A 20163-nucleotide genomic window follows, 5' to 3' on the forward strand; every position below is an offset into this window, starting at 1 on the left:
CGTTAATCCAGTCTGACAGGCCTGTGTGGTGCGACTGTGTTTGTGAAGAACTGAGGCAGTGAGCTGAACTTCCCTCTGGAGAATTGCGCCCGTGTTTGTGTTTACTTATCACTAAGCCTTGTCAATGCCCAGCAGAGACATGCTCCCGCTTTCTGAAGGTTCTTGTTATTCTGTGTTTGTCTGGATGTGTGTGTTTGTGTGACTTTGTGTATTACCTGGCTAATATCGCTGGTCCATGCAGCCTTCTCCTGTCGCGATGGAGCCAGTAACACAACAGTAAACGAAGGTGAGTCCGATGGCTCTACTACAAGCTTAAAGTCCAGCTGTCCAAATACCTGCCCACCAACTTTAGCTGTACGAAAAAGAAAGAGCTTGTTTTTTTACAGTTCAAGAGACCAATTAATGAAAATAATTGTGCGCACACATACAGAGAGTCAATTAAGCACAACTGCTGTCTGCATTCTACATACCCCTGAGACTTGCACATGTACACATGTGATTGCTTCAAGTGTGTGTGTGTGTGTGTGTGTGTGTGTGTGTGTGTGTGTGTGTGTGTGTGTGTCTCATCAATCTTCCTTTTTGCAAATTAAAACCCTTAGAAAAATGATTAATGCTCCTGTAATGTTAAAAGATCAAAACCTGACATTTAAAGGGGTGAGTGTCTGATATTTAAAGGGAAGTAATTTCTGGACACTTATCATCTGACACCCAATTAACCTCCATGAATGGTGAAGAGCCTAAATGAGCCAATAAGCGCTGTCTGTGTGTGTCTACCGACATGAACAAACCGTTTCACGCAGCAGCTTCAGTAAACTTACACTCCTCGTCACTGGCATCTGGTTCCTCAATAAGTGTGCAGTCAATTAGGGACAAAACTCCACCTTGCTGTGAGTGTGTAAGAGAAAACACAAAACATGCAACAGTTTATTACTGTAGCCTTCTTGTAAAATGAGTGAAAAGACAGAGATAGTGATGTTTTTACCTTGAGAAGATGCAGTTTTCCTCCAGAACTGCGTGTGCAGACGAGGAAGTGTTTGGTAAAGAGGAAGCACTGCCTTTCCCCTTCCTTTTTCAGGGAGAGAGAGCCCAAACGGACCTTACTTAGCTTCCCTCGCTCCACTGATGGCAGCTGGATCAGAGACCCTGAAAAGCACGGGGGCAAAGGATTACATTACATTTCATTAAGCCGACAGTAAGCCGAGCGCTATTTGCAGTAGCACAAGCATGCACGTGTCAGAAATAACATTCCTGAGCACTTCAACACACAAGCGTTCACCTGGTTAAGCAAAACTATACAAAATGGAGGAGCAGATCACTAAAAGGGGCAGATGTAGTTAGACTATTTTATCTCTTTTTCTTCAAAATTGCGAGAAACCTTGGATCAGCAGAAGTCATATACTGTCAAACTCAGTGTCAGCACTTCATCTACCAACCTGTTATTCAGCTACAGCTGGAAAATCACTACCTGCTCCCCTGTGCTGTCATTAGATAACTTGCCATACATGTTTCATTTACTGCAGCTGGTGTGCTCACTCAGTAATGCTCAATAATGCATACTATTAAGTGAAAAATTGACTTGGTTTTTGAAGATAAAACAGTAGGACCTTTTGATTATTAGGTTTTTGCACACCAAGGTAATTAGAATCCCTCTATGTGAACACCAGTGCAGATTTTTATCTAGCATGTTTCCCAAAAAAACAAGAAATCAAGAAACATGCTGTGATCATATGTGCATATGTATGGCAATCAGTGCTGTGAGCTGATAAAAACTCACCCTGTCTGACAAAGGTCTGGCTGGTGTCAAGCAGGATGTCACAGCCCTCCACTATCATCCTCTCTATAGCCAGGTTCTTCCGGATATTCTCTGTGTCACTCACCTCATCATGCATTACTCTGTGCACACACAAAAACGCCATTTAGTTCAACATTTCATATCAAGATTTATCAGGAGATCTGATCATTCTCCCAGTCAGACACATTACCTGGACAGTTCCTCTAATTTGGACTTGGCAAATTCAAGACTCTTGCGCTCCACATGCTCATGAGGTGTGTGTGCCAATAACTCGTGCAAAGTGATGATGTAACGGGGAATCTAATTAGGACACAATGTGGGAAAAAGGCTATTAAAATATATGATTGCAGTTCAAATGGTGACAGTAAATGCAAGCAAGACTGGGCCTAAAATGTGGATTGTATTTATGTTGTGAATACTAATGTGGTCTCTACCTGGAACATCGGGTATGTGAGGAAGGTCTCAAGCATCCTTCCTTCACAGGCGGCGTTGGACTCGTACTGTTTCAGCAGCTTGTCAAAGTCTCTGTTCTGTTTACAGTTGGCCAAAACCTGCAGGCTGTACTGATGGTTTCGAACAAACTCTTGATAGATATTCAGCATGGGCAACAGGATGTCAAATAAGTCAGCTAGAAAGAAAAACATACACACATGCAGTCCATTTTGTTTTGTTTTTGTTTTTTTTTTCATTAAATAATTGGGACAATAACTATATCTGGACAACTGTGTATCATAAACGAACGTCAACTGTTATCAAAGTGATGCGAAAAGACAAAATACTAAATAAAAGATTGCTCTCAGTTACAGAACCTAGAGAAGATGTCAGCCTTGATGCACAGTAACATCATGACTGACTTATATTTTTGTGGATCTAGTTTTCTTGTTATTATAGTAACAAAGAGAGAACAAAATTATTGTCCTATCTCACCTAAAATAATATAATGATCTAATATGGATGCCTATATTAGTAATTATGAGCATATCTTGTGATTTAAATATTTTCATAAAATTTATAGATAAAGCAATTAGCACTGAAAAGATTACAGAATCTGTTTTGATGTACAACATACTGTTGGTAAAAACAACTAAATAAATAAATAAAAGCAAAATTCAGCATCCGCTGGAAGCAGGCGGTAAGATAAGAACGACATGTTTAATCGGTGGAGCCTTTTCTTTTCGATTTTGTCACAAGTGATTTGCTGCCACGTCTTTCAGCAGTCTGTCGCCTAGGTGATGCTTATCTGTTGAGGGGGTTTCTGATTCAGGAGGTAAAATCGTGGGATGCCTTCTGGTCTGGGTGGTCATTGTCTGTCAACACAATGAGTGTGTGTGTTGCTTGCTAAGATAAGGAAATGAGTATTTGTGCGTGTGTGTGTGTGTGTGTGTGTGTGTGTGTGTCAGTAAACCGTCAGGGCTGACGTTTGAATGACACAAATAGGATGTGGAGGACCACTGAAAACCTGACCTTGATGTCACTGAGGGAGTCGATGCACGCTGTGTGTATTTGTGTGTTGACAAGTAACAGCTTACCCAGCACCAGAGTTGGCCAGTTAGCGATCCTCGCCTTCAAGCCTTGATGAAAAATCTCATGTAGGAACATGATGGTCTCACTGAAGTGTGAAAACAAAATGGCAAAATAGGTTTTATTGTTCAGCATCTCTGCTTGTGCCTGGGAATAATTAACACTTTGGTGATTCAGTTTAAAGCAGTGATGGACAGAACATGTTGGATAGTCACGTAACATTTTACACAGACATACACACCTGTTGAGGAAGATGCTGCTGACATCATCGTGGCTGATGGGTGGTTTCTTGGAGCTGGCAGCCATCCTCAAAGGTCTGAGGAAACAGTTGACCAGGATGTAGAGCTGATGGACGTACCTGTAATCACACACAGCCGTCTGTATGACCTCTAGGCTCACACACACAGTATATTAGATTGTATGCCTCATGAAAACATTCGGGTGGGTGAGCTTTGGTTTTTGTAATGTTGAATGCTGTCTTACATATAGACGATACAATTTCTTGAATGCATTTGTTTGTTATAGCAGAGAGCAATGAATAATGGAGGTCTTAAGCTGTTTGCCTATTAATTTGTCAACATTTAAGTTTAAGAATATAATTTGAATTATAACCAAGCAAAAACTGTAAACAGCTAAATTACACATACAGAAAAGATGGATAACATGTAAAAAATGTTGTATATCAAGTAATTGTATATTATCTATGAAGGGCACTACAGGTAGACAGGTAGCATATCCAGGATGTGCCCTGCTTCTCACCCAGTGTCAGCTGGGACTGGTTCCAGCGCCCTGTCGCCCTCTTCAGGATAAGCAGTATGGATAAATGATTTTTCAATATATAGTATAAACCATATAGTCCAATAATTATAATGTATATATACAATGTTATATTTACTCGAGTGAAATAATAGACTAGACTTGAATCCAGTATTGTTGCAGCGCAGTCCACTGTAATTGCTCCCTACATATAGAGATATTTAAGTATGTATATATGTGGTACTTTGGTCTACATACGTTGAGATTACATCATGTACAGCAAAGCTTGACAACTATTCAGTGGCGAGTGCCACGGTGACACTCTAGACATAATGTATTTACATACTCAGTCTCTGCCTCCACCATGTTGAAGACAATCTGGTTCCTCTTCCTCATGCTCTCAGCGTGAGGTGAGCAGATGTAATCCTGCACAATGATCTTCCACTTCCTCCGACAAAGCCAGCCCCGCATGAAACTCTGCACCTGTGTAGATACAAATAACAAAGCTTAGATAACAATGTATGGATCACAGGTGTATTGTATGTGTCGCCACGCAAAACTGCAAGAAAACAAACAAGAAGAGTGACCATTACACACGTGAAACTTAAATTGTAGTTAGCATGTAAGAATGCAGAATAGATTTTTACCTTTTTGATCTTTTTGATATCTGGGTCTTCATGCTCATGGTGGACATGGTAAGGCCGCATCCTCTCCTTAGTTTTGTTCAAAGCTACAATCTTTTTAAGAGAAATGTAATACGAGAATTATATGGATGACTAACTAACATCTTTGACAATCTAATGCCTTGATTCAAAAAGACAGAACAGGGAAAGGGTGCTGCTATCAGCTCATGACAATAAGCAAATTAAGGCTTATATGTGTCAGATTGCCTGTAGAGCAGGAGAGGTGTAGTCCTCTGCTGCTACAGGTGTTCTTTCTCTGGCAGAAACCAGAGTATGGAAACCATAATCTTTAGGCCTTTGTATAATTTTTATAGCAGGGAAATGCTCTCTTAAGACAGCAGAGACAGATTAGCATTTAGACATGTGACATTTACTCAGTGCAGGTGAGGAAAGCCAATTGCCTACCACAAAGATAATGTCATCACCCAGGTTTGAACACTGAGGGATACAAGAGGCTCATCACAAAGGGAATAAGCCAAGCAGAAGATGCCAAATGTTATTAAATGTGGGGGAAAGCAAATCTCATCTCACACTGTAAAACCAATAATAGATAGAACCACTTCTGTTTAAACAGTAGTGATTTCCAATTACAAACACAGCTTGTAAAAGGCAACGGCGTCTTCTGTGCAGAGACTAACTCCGCAGAGGTTAAGATAGGCCGTAGTGCTATCCATTCATGCATCTGTCACATGGATGGAAGCACGAAAGCTGAAAGAAATTTACAGCCCCGTATTTTCATCTTCATTTTCTTATCCACTTGTACTATCATGCAAATGGCAGCAGAGAGGAGCCAGTCTGCCAAGTGTTGACAGTTACACTGGCTAGTTGGTTTAATTATTCATAAACATGGAGCAACACACACGTAAACAAACACACAAGGGTATGTTTTAATGAGATGGACCAATTGCACACTGGCTCTTTTTTCATTAGCGGCCCCATCACACAGGCAGATGTTTCCTGATAAAGGCCGTGTTTCATTTGCATTTTTTTATCAACCCGACTCACTGTGTCTTACAGTACCAAAGAGGTACGACCACAGGAGTGGGGGAAGCATCCACTGTGCTTCAAGGAAGAATTACAACCAGAACTTAAAGGATAACTTGTGTTATATAAGACAGTTTTGCAATGTGTTAAACAAAAATGCCACTTAGTAAGTGTTTAGTTTTCATTTGGACGTAACAATGGTGTGAAACTAGAACACAATATCATTACAGTAGTATTCCAGTGGAAAACAATAAACAATAATAGAATTAGTGTTTAGCTTTAATCTAAGAGATGTACAGTACCAACCCTCTGCTGGTGTTTCTATATGACAGAAAATCACTATCAGTTTTCATTAACTGTGTGTTCTGTGTGTTAATGTGCTGCATCTGATAAGCCCAGTGGCTGAGAAGCTGTTTGTAAGATGCTTATGGGCTGACTTTATTGAGTGGTGGGCTCAGAGGTGACTGAGCACCGTTTGCCCCCCCCCCCCCCCCCCCCCCCCCCCCCCCCCCCCCCCCCCCCCCCCCCCCCCCCCCCCCCCCCCCCCCCCCCCCCCACCCATGCACTGGATTCTTTATGCATGTAGTCTAGAATATGCATGCACTGTTTTCAGTGGGTATGTAATTCTAATCCAACCTGGGGAAGGAAATAACTGAATGCAAATCCATTAAATGTCACTTGGTAAAAAAAACAAGCCAAACATACAAAGCGTGAAAATGGGGTTTTGGTGTAGTGAATCTGGAGGACTGCATGTGTACGAGTGTGTACAGATGTGCTGTACCTCTGCTTTGAGCCGCTCGATTTCTGTGTCCTGATCCTCTAACTGGGTGCGCAGCTGATTGGCAGCTACCTTCTCAGTCTCCACTATCTGTATAAGGTGGATGTATTTCTGCATCAGCACCTCGCGTTCGATGATGATGTCAGAATAACTGAACATAAAAAGAAGTTCACAGTTGAGCAAGTGAATTAAAACACTAAAAGACAGCAGCATGTTATTAAAATGACCAAGTGTTGTTTTCTGTTGTTGACCTATGGCTGAAATTCAGGGAATACATATGCACACCTTATCCACCTAGTGTGACAGTTTAAATCACCACAATTTTTCTTCATAATAATGTAACTACAGGTGGGTTCAGACTTGTTGCTAACTTGTAAACCAAGAACTCTGCAATACAAGCAATAGCATCTTGCTTTGAATTAATCTAGCTAGTGCATATTATCCTTCCAGGTTAGATTTTCCTACAATGGGACTTGTGATCGCAGTGATTCTCTGCAGCCAGTGCTCAAAACCCTGATGACATTTCAAAAACTGCTGAAAATGCATGCTGGGAATATAAAGTACAAACGAATGAGTGGTGAAATGAACATACAGTTCAATAACAAGTTCAAAAAGTTAGGGAGTTTTTTGGAAAACACAGTAGATGATAAATGAGCTGTAGCATGCAAAACCACAAATGTGGCGTTTTAAGTTAATTTAATAGTCTCTAATGTTAATGTTCTGTTATGTTAAATTGGCGGCTGTCATGCAACCTGATGTGCTATGGAGTTTTCTTTGCATGCAAAAAGAAAGGGGAAAAGCACACATGTTCTGGCTAACTAAATAAACACTAGGGCTATTATGCCCAGAGGAAATACACTTTACATAATTCTACACGTATACCTGGCCTGTTGGATGGCCTCCACCCATTCATCGCACTCACTCTCCTCCTCTGTCCTCAGCTCCAGAGGTTTCTGTCCATCGTGACCAAACACGACGAGGAAGTAGTGCTAAAGTGAGAGAAAAATAAACACAAGATGTTTGTATTTGTGACAAATCACCGGCGCCACTCCTCCGTGCCACCTCTTCCTCAACTTACAGCAGCTGGAGATATTTTAGCTGCTCCGTTGAAATACTAGCCACAACAGACATATGGCACAGACATATGGAAACACTGATTTCAAGTGCATTTGCTTTTCACGCTCTTTTCTTGCCGAGATTCATCCCTTATAAAGTTCTGCAGGCCTCGCATGAAGCAAGCAGAGCGCACAGAGCAGGAGACAGGACGATGGAGGGTGGGTGGCTTAACACACACGACAGCGTTATTTGCTCACTGAAATAAAACATCAAGGCTCGTCTGCGCCTCCCTTCTCCACCAGCCTATTATCATCACCATCAATTAGCCCGCTCACTCTTGTCTCTCTCTTATTCTGATAAATTTCCCTGAATATCTGCGGTTAAAATACTTCCCCACACTTACCCAAAAACACATGCCAATACATGCAAGCACAGAGACACGCACCTATAATAGAGCACACACACACACACACACACACACACACACACACCAGGCATTATGTGAAGTGATAGAGGCTTTTATTCAAATGGTCATGTCCTGGGGCACTGGGTTACCAGAAGAGCTGCTATTCATAGTCAGGGAAAACAGAGAAGACTGAGCTCTGTATGGACTTTCTCTCTCCTCCTCCTCCTCCTCTCCTCTCCTCTCTTCATCCAACCACCTCTTTCCTCCGCCCTCTCTCTTTGCACTTCACCTATCATCCCACTCCTCCTCCTCTGCCCAGCTCAACCAGCATTCTCGCCTCTCTTGTTGTCGAAACCCACTCCTCCTCCTCCAGCTCCACATCCCTTCATACTTTCATGTCTTTGTGTCTCCCTCAGTAAGGACTCAGTGAACCAAACAGAGTCCAGAGGAAAGACGTTTGCCCGGCAGCAGGATGGATGGGCTTTGGCCCCTGCAGTGGGGGTGTGCTTGGGACAAAGTTACCAAGGTTATTAGAACACACACACATGCAGGGACCTCCATCTCCAGGACATCGTCCTATCTCTGCTTTTTATGTATCTGTCATTTCGATTCACTGCCTGGCTGGAATTTATTACATCAACAATAATCTGCGCTGTAACAGTCTTTGACAGGGAGAAAGCGACTCAGAGTGGGACTGAGAGAGAGGGAAGAGGGAGCTGTTACATAACATTTCTTAACCGAGTACATATTTCTAAATTGTGTCACCACATAATAAGATAACGTTTCCATGGCAATGCAATATTTGACGCTTCCGACGTGTTTTGCACTTCCATTTTCTGCTTTTCACCTTTGCCTCATTTCATTTAATGCTTTTATTGCTCCATCTAGCAATTTTAGAAATTAGAAGGTAGGAGCATTAAATAGAAAATCAAACCGTTCCATTGATGCAGATTTAGAGCTTTAGATGGACAGTATAAGTATATGTTATCCGCACATTTAACATGACACAGTATATTGTGGAGATTTAAATATTGTCCTATTTCCACATCAGGTTGACATTCACTGGATATTTTACACAAGTGAAAAGAACTACAGCACAATGTAAAAACACTATGTGACAAGTAAGAGTCTTGCACATTTCTTATGCAAAAGTGTTTACAAAATATTATTATATATTTAAAAAATAAAAGTGCTCTTTATGCAGGTGACCTCTTCCCTCGTTATATGTATTTTTTTATTACTGAACTGCATTTTCAGTACTGCATTTTAATGTTTTAGCTATGTTTACCTGCTTGAGTAGTTGAAAATATTACAATCAAGTGTTGATCATTTTGTACCATAATCAAATTATACAATGAGTCATTTGTTTAAATAAATACAGAAGTGAAAAAGATATAAAAGATCATTAAAATATTTAGATAAATACATTTAGATAAAATATTTCAAATTGAAATGTTGTAGAGAACATAAGAACAATAAAAGTACCATAAAAATACAATGGTAAAGTACAAGTGCATTGAACTGTGGGGTTTTGGACCACTAGCAGTGATATACAAGCAATGTTTTTACCAGAAGGTCTCAGACTTTTGTATTGTATGTGCACATGTGTGATTGGCAGTTGATTGTGGGAGAGTGGAGAGGAGCTTCGCGGTGTCCTTGCAAAGACACTGACAAGGAGCCAGTAACCTAGCAATCAGGAATAGAAACCATGGCTGTGTTACAGACAGGAGAGATAAAAACGATTGAGGATTTAAAATTTTCTAGAGCATCTGCTTTACAAATTTGTATTATGAGAAAGGAAATGCTTTCAATGAATTTGAACTTTAGTGATACACACGATTCATTTTGGTGATGACAAACTGCATATGAACACAATTACTGTTTGATTAGGGGGAATAATAGCTTGCATGGCCCCTCTAGATACAATACTTCTAAGTAAACAGAGTAGTTACAATTCACCACTGCTTGTACTGCATGCAGCACGTCTTGTCATTTGTTTTGTTCGTAGCATTTCCCTACTGTAAATGTACCATTGCTATTTGCTGGAGCAGTGACCCAAATTTCACCAAGGCATGATTAAAGTTTAATGGTATATCATCCTTTGCAGGAGCTCCTGCATTAAGCTGGACATCAGGGTATTAAAAGCATTGACAATATGTTGCGATGAATTACACTGCAGCACTGTACTGCATGCTCATTAGTTGAAGAGCAGCACAGTAAACAGATGAAGAGGTCTGACTCTGTCTACACTGTAAACACCAAGCTTCCCGACTCTTCAGTACCATTCAGCACTACCGACTCACTCTCCCTTCAAATCAGCTCAAATGTACCCTCCACCCCTCAGGGCCTTCACTGTACTGTAAGAAATTTCATTTAGACAAATAAAGACAGAGAGCAAAAGCAAAAGAAACAAAGACGCTGAGATTCTTTTCTACTCGTTACTGTATGTCGCTAACAACCAATTCACTGCTCACCTCAAACTTTTTTTCCTAAGAAACAGCTTTCATAGAAAATGAGGCCGTGAAACTGTCAGCACAACACAAAGTCATGTGTGTTTAACCACCACAGAGCAAGACATGGGCACAATGAAGGGCAGAAAAGAAAAGCAATTAGGAGTCAGTCATTTAAAATCCCTGCTGTGAGAACTGATATGTGAACTCAGAAGTTTTACTGTCCAAAGGATACTGAACGTTAAATTGGGAAATTAAAACCTACACCAAAGACCCTCAGGCTCATGGTAGCACTGTGATGAAATCCTTTTTTTTTATTGGAGATTAAAGAGTCAACGATGAAAGTGGACTTGGTGGTAATAGATTCATTAGGCAAATGATGGCTGGGGGACCCGGAAATACTCATCTGTGATAAATATTTAAAAGCAGAGACAACAGAGTCACTGTTGGGATCCACTAATGATTGGAGACTGGAATAACCACTAATGATGCAACACTGCCGTCTGCTTTGGTTTCTGCAATGATGAGAGGCCAAATTGTGTCATACATACTACAGATGGACCAAGTTTTTTTTTTTTTTTTCCTCAACTCTCACTCTCAGTCTTTCAAAGCGGTTTTACTGCTTTGATGTTTATTTCAATGGGTAGAGAAAGGCATGCATGCTGAAAATGTAAAGTTTGGTTACCACTGGGTCAAAATCTATATAGATGAATACCATACTGTCATTTACACAGTCACAGAGCGGTGCTTTAAATCTAGGCATATGGTATATCCACAGCAACATTTACATACTCATAAGTTGTAAAAGACAAAATCTGAATGTTTTTGCATGTTTGGGCTTCTTAAAGCATATGTAACAGGATGTATTCTACTATCTATCTACTCCAGGTAGATAGTTTTAATAGATAGTTTTAAGGTCAGATAGCTTGCACTGTGCAAAAAGTGCAAAAGCTGTGCGCTGTAGCAGCCAGGTAACAAACACACATCACTGTCTCACCTCCATGTGTAGCATGTGTGTTTCACCAAAAGGCCAGGCTAACTTCATTTGACTTGATTTGCATAAGTGCAGGGATATGGTAAAGACAATGCCACAACTGAGCAGAAAATCTTGCAAACAAGTGTGAAACTGGCCAAACATGAACTGAACAGGACCAAAAAGCAAAGCTCATGGCTTCCTGCACCACATCTAGTTCAGTGCGGAAGGGGAAAGCAATGACCAGCTGGCTGATGATATGCAATTTGTTGTGTGTGTGTGTGTGTGTGTGTGTGAGTGTGTGTGTGAGTTAACATCTGATCACTTCCAGAATAGAAACACTTTTTGTCTCATTCCTTATATCCTTGTGTGCTGTTTATTATATAAAGTAGAAGGAAAGATCATTAACAAACTCTTTTAACACAGTGGGGTTCACTGGAACATGATGAACAATGCGTCTCCACCTTTTTACTGCTGTGGTGAAAAGGGCTCGGCTCAGTGATCCCGAGTCCCGCAGGATGATAATTACCATTACAGAGAAATACATCAGAGTGCAGACCAGATTCGTGTGTGTGTGTGTGTGTGTGTGTGTGTGTGAGCAAAAGAATATAGAAGAAACGTATATAATACAGAAACTGGATTTCCTGTAGGTGTGTGGGAGTATATATGCCGTATAAGAATAGAAGAAAACAGAAAATGAGCTACTACAGAAGAACCACATGATGATGAGTGATCGTGAGTGGATATTAAAATAGAGATAATCTCAAACCACCTGTTGTTTGCTGTTCTCATGGGGGAACACAATATCGCAAACATACCAGCAAGACATTACTGGTGTCATTTTCACAATAAATTTCAATTATTTCGATTTAGTAAAGACCATAGACAGGATAGGAACATATTTAATGGAAAAATCCACAACAAATGAGAGAAATATAGATCACAATGACAAAGTAAAGTAAAAAAACCACCAGGAGTAAAATGTTTAAATACAATAGATGCTTTTCAAAACAACAAACACATCTTGCAAACTACTTATTAGAGCTTACGTAGAATTTAAAGATGAATGTAAAAAAACAAAATGCCTCGATGCCCATTTAGAAGTGCTAAATCAGTTCATAAAACAGTACAAGTGATTCGTGAGAAGAACACTTGAGAGAGATAAATAAGAGAGAGGGGTGTGGGTTCACTTTTTCCACCCACCAGTCTTCTGGATCAGGCTCATAATCGTCCTCTGTATTCCTCTCATTTCTCAGCTCCTGTCATGTCCCACTGGGGCAATAATGTCTTTTTTGTGCTGATTGTAGCTTCATAAAACGTTCCAAGGACTAGAACAAAGAAACAAACTGCTCTTATTATGAAAACCCTGTGCATTTAATAATACACATTTTACAGTGTAGTAGGCTGTTACCGGCACACCCATGCATCTACAGTATATATGATGACATAGAAAATAAGTGGCCAGGTCTTTTATATTACATTGTCCATAAAAAATAATGTAGTATAGAAAATAAAAGCATCTTCTGCAATAAAGGAACCGTAAAGATGCCTTTTTGCCTTCTCACCAAGATTTAAATGATCTGTAAAACAAAAGGCTACAGCCACAGGTAGCTGAAAGAAAGAAAACATAAGAAAATAAATAAACCTACCAGCTACAGTTTAAAGAATTAACATGTAATATTGAATTTGTTTAATCTGTACAAAAGCCCAAGTGTAAAAAGACCATTTATGGTTTCGTGAGACCAACCTGGAGTCTCAACCTCACAGTGAGGACAACACTCAAGGTCTTGGAAAGAAAGTCAATAGCATATAACTCAAGGTTTCTTTTAATTGCTGTCTTCTTCTCCTCCTTTTTAAGGACAGACAGCGTCAAGATACAAAAAAGAATAACAAAGAATCTGAAAGTAAATGTGTCAGTTTTGACAGGAAGGCAGCACTGACACTTAAGCATTTAAGTGTCACTCCACCTTATCACCTCCACCCTTATGAGGAAGGAGACTTTGAAATGGTTCAGAGCCAATGCAGCTCGATCAGACAGGAGTGAATTTATTAATGATGTTGCTCCTTCAAATTTCAGCCATGTGCATTATACATTTAAGGTCCCACGTTTAAATCCTTTAAAATCCTTCTCAAGGCAACAACACCGAACACTGAATTCTGCAAATGCAAAACTTTAAATAATAAGCATCCATATATTTAATGTCTCCCATTTCATACGTTTAAGCTGACATTGAAATAATAATAATAATAATAATAATAATAATAATAATAATAATAATAATAATAATAATAATAATAATAATAATAATAATAATAATAATAATATGTCCAGCAGCATTGAGGTGCAAACAAAGCATCTAAAGAAAAATGCAAATATTCAGGAAACTATTTTAGAAAATAAACAGTCTATCGTTTCACATGAATTTAAATCGTCTTTTAAATATACGTCTTTCCTATAAATAAGACCCATTCTGTTCTTTCAGAAGCAGTGTTTTACTTCAATATTGAACAAAAGAACAGATTTTTTATTTCCTGCAGACTTGTCATTGTGAAGAGACACAAAACATTAATCTGACAGCAGCAGCGACAGTATTTTATGTAGCTACCGAATTCAACTAATGATGTACCCGCTAATGTGACAATCACTGAATCAACATCCCACATCCTGCTGTTTCTTCATTGCCCTCCACGCTGCTGACTTCTTCTATAAAAGTTCTTACAAACTATGTCTCTCTCGTACACACACATACAATAAATACAAATAACTTTCACATATACACACTGTATAATAACACTGTGATCAGGAAGTACCTGCCTTTTCATCTGCAGATTAAACAGATTGCTCCACTCCTCTGTTTGTTTTGACTAATGTCCACCTACTCTATATAAGTCAAAAACATGCATACAGTGCACACCTTTAACTCCCATTTTATACAATACACATCTATATCTTCTTCTCCATCAGTTTTATCCCACATTTTAGGCATGGGTTGCTTTAAAGTTGCCCTGCGCACCATCATCAGGAGCAAACATTTCGCTGCCTTAATGCAATAGATGCTGGATTGGACAGTTTGCTGTACGACTCCCACAGTGCAACAGGGCATAAATCTGTTTAACTGTATTCCTGAGAATTGCCAGTGTGCGCTGCTCATGAACGATACACAGACTACAAGAAACACATGTGTCAATCCTATTGCTTGGCACTGAAATTTCATTTATAAACTAAGTCCTGGAGAGAGAGAGAGAGACTCATTTTCTCTGTGCCACCAGCCCACATCAGCACCTGTAGCTAGTGACAGGAGGAGCATGTATAATAGATGGGTGCAGCTTCAGCAATAACAATAACACCACAAGAGCTCAGAGCTTTTAACACCCAGGGATTCCTCACAAACAGTCCGGCACAGACGATAATGCGAATCCTCTACCTGCTGGGATGTTTGCTTTAAAGTAATATACTCACCTCTGCTCTGCTTAACCTTAGGCGCTGTGGTGACTAACGTGGTTTATAAACCATCTTAAACTGCCAAATTCAGCTTTTCCAGCAGGCTGATCAATGTGGTTCAGCACATTTCTATTACTGCATGTTGCCATTTGGCAGTAAAACTGTCTAAACTATTGAGCTGATAAGGCCATAACTTTTGACTAATGGGTGCTGTGATCCCTCAATAAGCTGTTCATTACCAAACTGGAGGCAAGTCAAGTTTATTCATCTAGCATCTTTCAACAACGATGGATTAAATACAGTATGGTTTCAGAAAAGGCTAATAAAGTCTTTTTAAGACCCAATTGAAAAACATAAATGCTTTATTGGGATGCACAACACAACTGACATTGCTCCTCTTGTGAATGCGGCTGTAATGGCGAACAGTTTAGAAAACAGCTGCTCTTACACATTCATTTTATGTCTCATAGTATCAACCCCAAATATTCAAGTCAAATAATGAGTAGCTGTGTTTTGGTGGTGTCTTGTACAGTGGCTGCTGTGAATGAAAGCGATGCTAAAGAGAGCAGTAAGAGTGACCATATTAGTCCAGCAGTAAGCTGTACAACCAAAACTAAAACAATGAGCTAGATGATGGGAAAAGTGTCTGCTTCACAATCTCACAGTAACAAAACTCTGGAGCCAGCGGTTGTTTGAAAAGAGCCAGCTAGGGCACATGTCTTGTTCTGTTTTCAACTGTGGCCAGGACAGATATTCACCCTGTTCCAAACTTCATGTTAAGCTACAGTAATCATCTCTTGGCTCTAGCTCCATGCTCAACAGAGTGCTATCAATCTCACTTGACTCTCTGTAAGAAAACAAATAAGCAAATAATCCAAAGGGTGGTTCTTTAAAACACACAGATACTTCTTTAAAATAATACTTCAGAACAATTTGACTATTTTGAGGCAGTTGTTTTCATAGGAGAGGGGGAATATGTTATGAATTAGACGTGAGCACTGGGATTGGCTTCTTAAAATCCACCCTCGTTGCCATCCATACTTTGATTAGGGCATCATTTTAAACACAAGAGACAGATTTTTAAGACTGATGCCAGCATTGAATTCTTATCTGACACTAACAATGTCCATAGTGGCTCCAATACTTGGCAGAAAACACAAGAGGAAAATGAAAACCAGCCTGCACAAGAAAGCAGATCAGATTCCGGGAATATTGGAAGAACTGGTTCCTTGATATAGACGAGTACTCCGAGCAACAGTGACAACACGGAGCTCAGAGAGGGATTTGAGATGACATCCAATCACACACACACACACACACACACACACACACACACACACAGATAGTGTGCATGCAACAGGAAGGCTTAAGCCTTTAAGTGTCACTTCACCTTATCACCTCCACCCTCATGGAGAAGGAGACTTTGAAATGGTTCAAAGCCAATGGAGCTCAATCAGACAGGAGTCAATTTATCAACGATGTTGCTCCTTCAAATTTCAGCCGTGCACATTATACATTGAAGGTCCCAAGTTTGATTCCCTTAAAAGCCGATGCCCAACACTGAACTCTGCAAATGCAAAACTTTGAAATAATAAGCATCCACATCTTCACTGTCGCTCTTTTCCTATGTTCAAGCTGACGTTGAAATATCTGTTATGTCCAGCAGCTGTGAAGTCCAAATCATAACAAACAAAGCATCTAAAGACAAATGCAAATATTTCAGGAAACTATTCTAGAAAATACATCCTCACAACACAACATATTGTATGGTTCCTCTTCAATAAACCAGTAAGTCTGGTTTTCATTATACACACATGTAACTTCCTAAACAAAGCAAATGTCTGGGGCTAAACTATTTGCTGTCGTATGCACAACAATCTGCCTGCTCATGGTTTGGGGCAACACTGAATCTAATAACATCTATAACAATATTTTTCCTCACCAAAGGGGTCAATAGATACTTATTCAGCAGAAACCTCTTCACATTGTGGTTTAGGAGCTGCTGTTTCTGAACAAGCTACACAGAGATTAAAAAGAGGAGCACCAGACATATGGGTTTGGAATCAGACTGTACTGCTAGTGATGGCTATCTCCTCTAGTTCACAGACGCGGATGAACTGTGCTTATCTCGGGGATCAGTAACCGACCTGACACTTGATGAAGGGGGGAGGGATATTTAGACAATTAAACACAGCTAAATTTACTGGCCCTTTAGAAACACACACACGTTCATGTCATACATGCACATCGACTGTCGCTGTGGAAACCTTTCAGGCCAGTGTGAATGCTCATTATTTGAAGGGTTTGTGTCTATCTGAGATTACAACAGAGAGAGAAAGAGAGCATGAGGCAGTAGCTGTATGTTATTTGTATGGTTGCATTGTGGCTCCGTGTGGGGGTGTGATACTGCAGGTTGCTGGCAGACTTGCTCTTCTGCACAGGGAAACAGAGGAGTGCAAGAACGACTGATGGAAAGATGGAAGGCCTTCTTCCAGTTTGTCCTAAACACTCATGTCCTTCGATGAGTGTTGATCATCTATAACACACGACTACACACACACACACACAAATGTCACGGTTGTTTGGTTTAGTCCTCCTGTGTGCATGGCAATGTAGTTAAACAGTTACAGTACATGGCGGCACACACGGTTTCAGCTGAGGGCAGATTGAAAATAACCCTAATTAAACATCACAGCTGTAGTGTGAGAGTGAGACAGATGGGGATCGAGAGACAGTCGGTGTGTAAAAAGAGGATAAAATAAGATCAGCATTGCCAAGCTTGGTAACATCAAATGTTACAGGTTTTGTATTTACATCAGTGCCAGATTTAGTGGTTGGAACTATGTCATTTTTCCGGCATAAAAGAAAGATGTGTCCTCCTTTCATCACCATTAACAACATCTTTTCTTGCTCTATGTACTTATGACTTCATCAGAACCAGACTACTTTCTTGTTGCTTTCCTAAAGCCTCTACTCCATTTGCATACATCTGGAATAAATTGTATTTACGCATGCTGTACATTTAAAGAGACAGTCGTCTACTGTGTTAGTGGGTGGGCATGCAGCATGTGGAGATTAATATATTCTGAGTGATGTTGATTGGTGGATATTTACGACGTCTGTTTACCTTTGATATGATTAAGTGTGCACCCACTTACTGTCTCTTTAATACTTTCTCAAACTGTAAAAAGTCAATGCTCTCCACTGTATCCCTCCCCCTGTATTTTAATGGGCAAGATGCCTGTGCACACACACACACACACACACACTCCCTGAGTCTAGGTGAAAACTGGGACCAGAAACAGAAACCATTCTGTTTTCTCTGTGATTATAAGCAAAGGAATGATTTGTTTGAACCATAACAAATATTGATTTTCTGATTGCTGGAACCCTACTGAAGGATTAATGCGACTTGTGACCAGTGTATGTGAGTTTGATGTTTTTTCTCAATGAAATGCATGTTCAAATGGCAATTGAAATGTTTCCTAGCAACAAGACCTGCCTAACTGTTGGAGCAACAATGCTGAGGCAACTTCCAGAAACACAGCTGCCAACAGATTTAACCAAAATATTCCCCTGCACAGCTTTACAATGATGAAGCCCTCACCTTGTTCAGCTCTGCAGTATTCAGCCGTTAGTCCAAGTGTATTATTACAAATGCAAGATGTACAAAAATGCATAACTCAAAGTCACAAAGCTTGACTTTGTGATATATGTTTAACTAAATGAAAGAAAAGACATCTAGAGTATGTTTGGTTAATGTAATATTACTGTGATTAAAATTTGGTATTCTGGGGATTCATATTTCATTAAATGTTAAATCAATATAGATTACAGTGGATCGAGAAAATATAAAAATATTAAAATGTATGTGTACATGTATGATACATGAATTATGTATGATTAGGAATTAAAATGTCTTTGTAGACTCCTGGGTTTAAATACTGTACAACAACCTGTTACTGCATTGCTTGCCTTACTTGCCTCAAAATATTTTTTACTACGGGCTAAAAAGAGCTTGTTGAATAATTATGAGAGTGTTGAGGTTTCCTTGTAATGAATGAATTTATCATAAATCTGATAAATGTAATTAACAGTATTGGCTTCACACTCAACAAACAAGCTACATTTGATGTTTACAGCCTGATAATCTTATGACCCCAAATCAAAACCACTGCTACAAATAGCTGAGAGTAGAAAACCGTGACTTTGTTCCAGTGTTACACAGACATACTGTAGTTGTGGTATGCTGTAACATCTCTCCAATCAGCTTGCTCCCGTTTGAACATCTGAATCCTTGGTGGGGGGGGATGGGCACCTGCTCTGGGAGGGTGCACTTGGAGCTCTTGACACTGCAGGGAGAGCAGAGCTGCTGCAGCCACTTCAGGGTAACGCTGCAGGAGCTACGAGCCCGTTTTATTGTACATGGGGTCTCAATTAGAGGAGTTATGAGAGCATTTGATTCCGTGGGGCTTCTTATTATTCTAATAAAACGTGAGTGATGAAGCATTAATCGGTATAAACCATAAAACTAAACAGAATCCAGAAATCACCTTGATGTGTGTAAACAGGGGCACAATGAGTTTCCTGTGAGGAGATTAAGAGGAAGTTGTGGGAACTTCACAGAGGGTTTTGGTGCATTTACCCGCCGTGCTCTCTTTAAATCTCACCTGTTTCTCCAGCGCTTCCTTCCCCGTGGTGGACATCTTGGGCGCCGGCACGCGCTCGCAGGTGCATCCTTCCAACAGGTAAATCCCTGCAGGTCGCGCGCTCTGCTCGTTTTCGAAGTAGAACAATATGTTCTGATAGAGGGCGAAGAACTTCTCGTGCCATCGGCTGTTCTCCGCCGTCTTCTTACTCAGGTAGCCGCGCTTGGTCCCCTCTTTACGCGCGACCGCCGACAGAAACAGCGCGTGTCCTTCGTTGTAGCGGACGCTCTTCTGCATTTTGTCGCACGGTTTGGAAGAGAGAAGAAAGTGGGACAACCAGAGGTCTCACCGCAAGCCCATGTTCACCGAGGATGCGCGTAAACTTTCCCAAAGAGAGATGCGCGGCTCAGCGGCGCCGTGGCGCACGGAAAAGTTGCCCCGCTGCTGGAAGCGCTTCTGCAGAGGAACTCATAGTAGAGATGTCAGAGTCCCAAAAGCGCCAGATTAAGTCCAAGCATCTCGCTAAAAGCATAAACAACAACTAAGAAGAAGGAGAAAGCGAGAGGCGTGTCGCTCACAGAGGGGAAAACCCTCAAGTGGACAGACAGGGACAGAATCACAGACCCGATAAGCTGTAATCGGCTTTGACAGTAGTTAACTCTCTCTCTCGCAC

The 20163-nt window shown here is 40.4% G+C and overlaps 1 protein-coding gene across 6 annotated transcripts in view; it reads right to left on the reverse strand.

The window, feature by feature from the left end:
* Nucleotides 1-20163, reverse strand: part of rasgrf2b (Ras protein-specific guanine nucleotide-releasing factor 2b) — a 32960-nt gene extending 12797 nt beyond the window's left edge. For all 6 annotated transcript variants that reach the window (XM_026343605.1, XM_026343607.1, XM_026343606.1 and 3 more), the window contains exons 1-13: nucleotides 19512-20163; nucleotides 7397-7503; nucleotides 6518-6665; nucleotides 4717-4806; nucleotides 4416-4552; nucleotides 3555-3671; nucleotides 3322-3401; nucleotides 2227-2420; nucleotides 1983-2092; nucleotides 1775-1893; nucleotides 983-1143; nucleotides 819-885; nucleotides 216-352 (exon numbers count right to left, since the gene is read on the reverse strand). In XM_026343605.1, coding sequence (XP_026199390.1) covers nucleotides 216-352; nucleotides 819-885; nucleotides 983-1143; nucleotides 1775-1893; nucleotides 1983-2092; nucleotides 2227-2420; nucleotides 3322-3401; nucleotides 3555-3671; nucleotides 4416-4552; nucleotides 4717-4806; nucleotides 6518-6665; nucleotides 7397-7503; nucleotides 19512-19787 — 1743 coding nt within the window. In that variant the 5' untranslated portion in view covers nucleotides 19788-20163. The remainder of the gene's footprint in view (nucleotides 1-215; nucleotides 353-818; nucleotides 886-982; nucleotides 1144-1774; nucleotides 1894-1982; nucleotides 2093-2226; nucleotides 2421-3321; nucleotides 3402-3554; nucleotides 3672-4415; nucleotides 4553-4716; nucleotides 4807-6517; nucleotides 6666-7396; nucleotides 7504-19511) is intronic.

This window comes from Anabas testudineus, chromosome 9, assembly GCF_900324465.2.
Source record: "Anabas testudineus chromosome 9, fAnaTes1.2, whole genome shotgun sequence".
Classification (NCBI taxonomy): domain Eukaryota; kingdom Metazoa; phylum Chordata; class Actinopteri; order Anabantiformes; family Anabantidae; genus Anabas; species Anabas testudineus.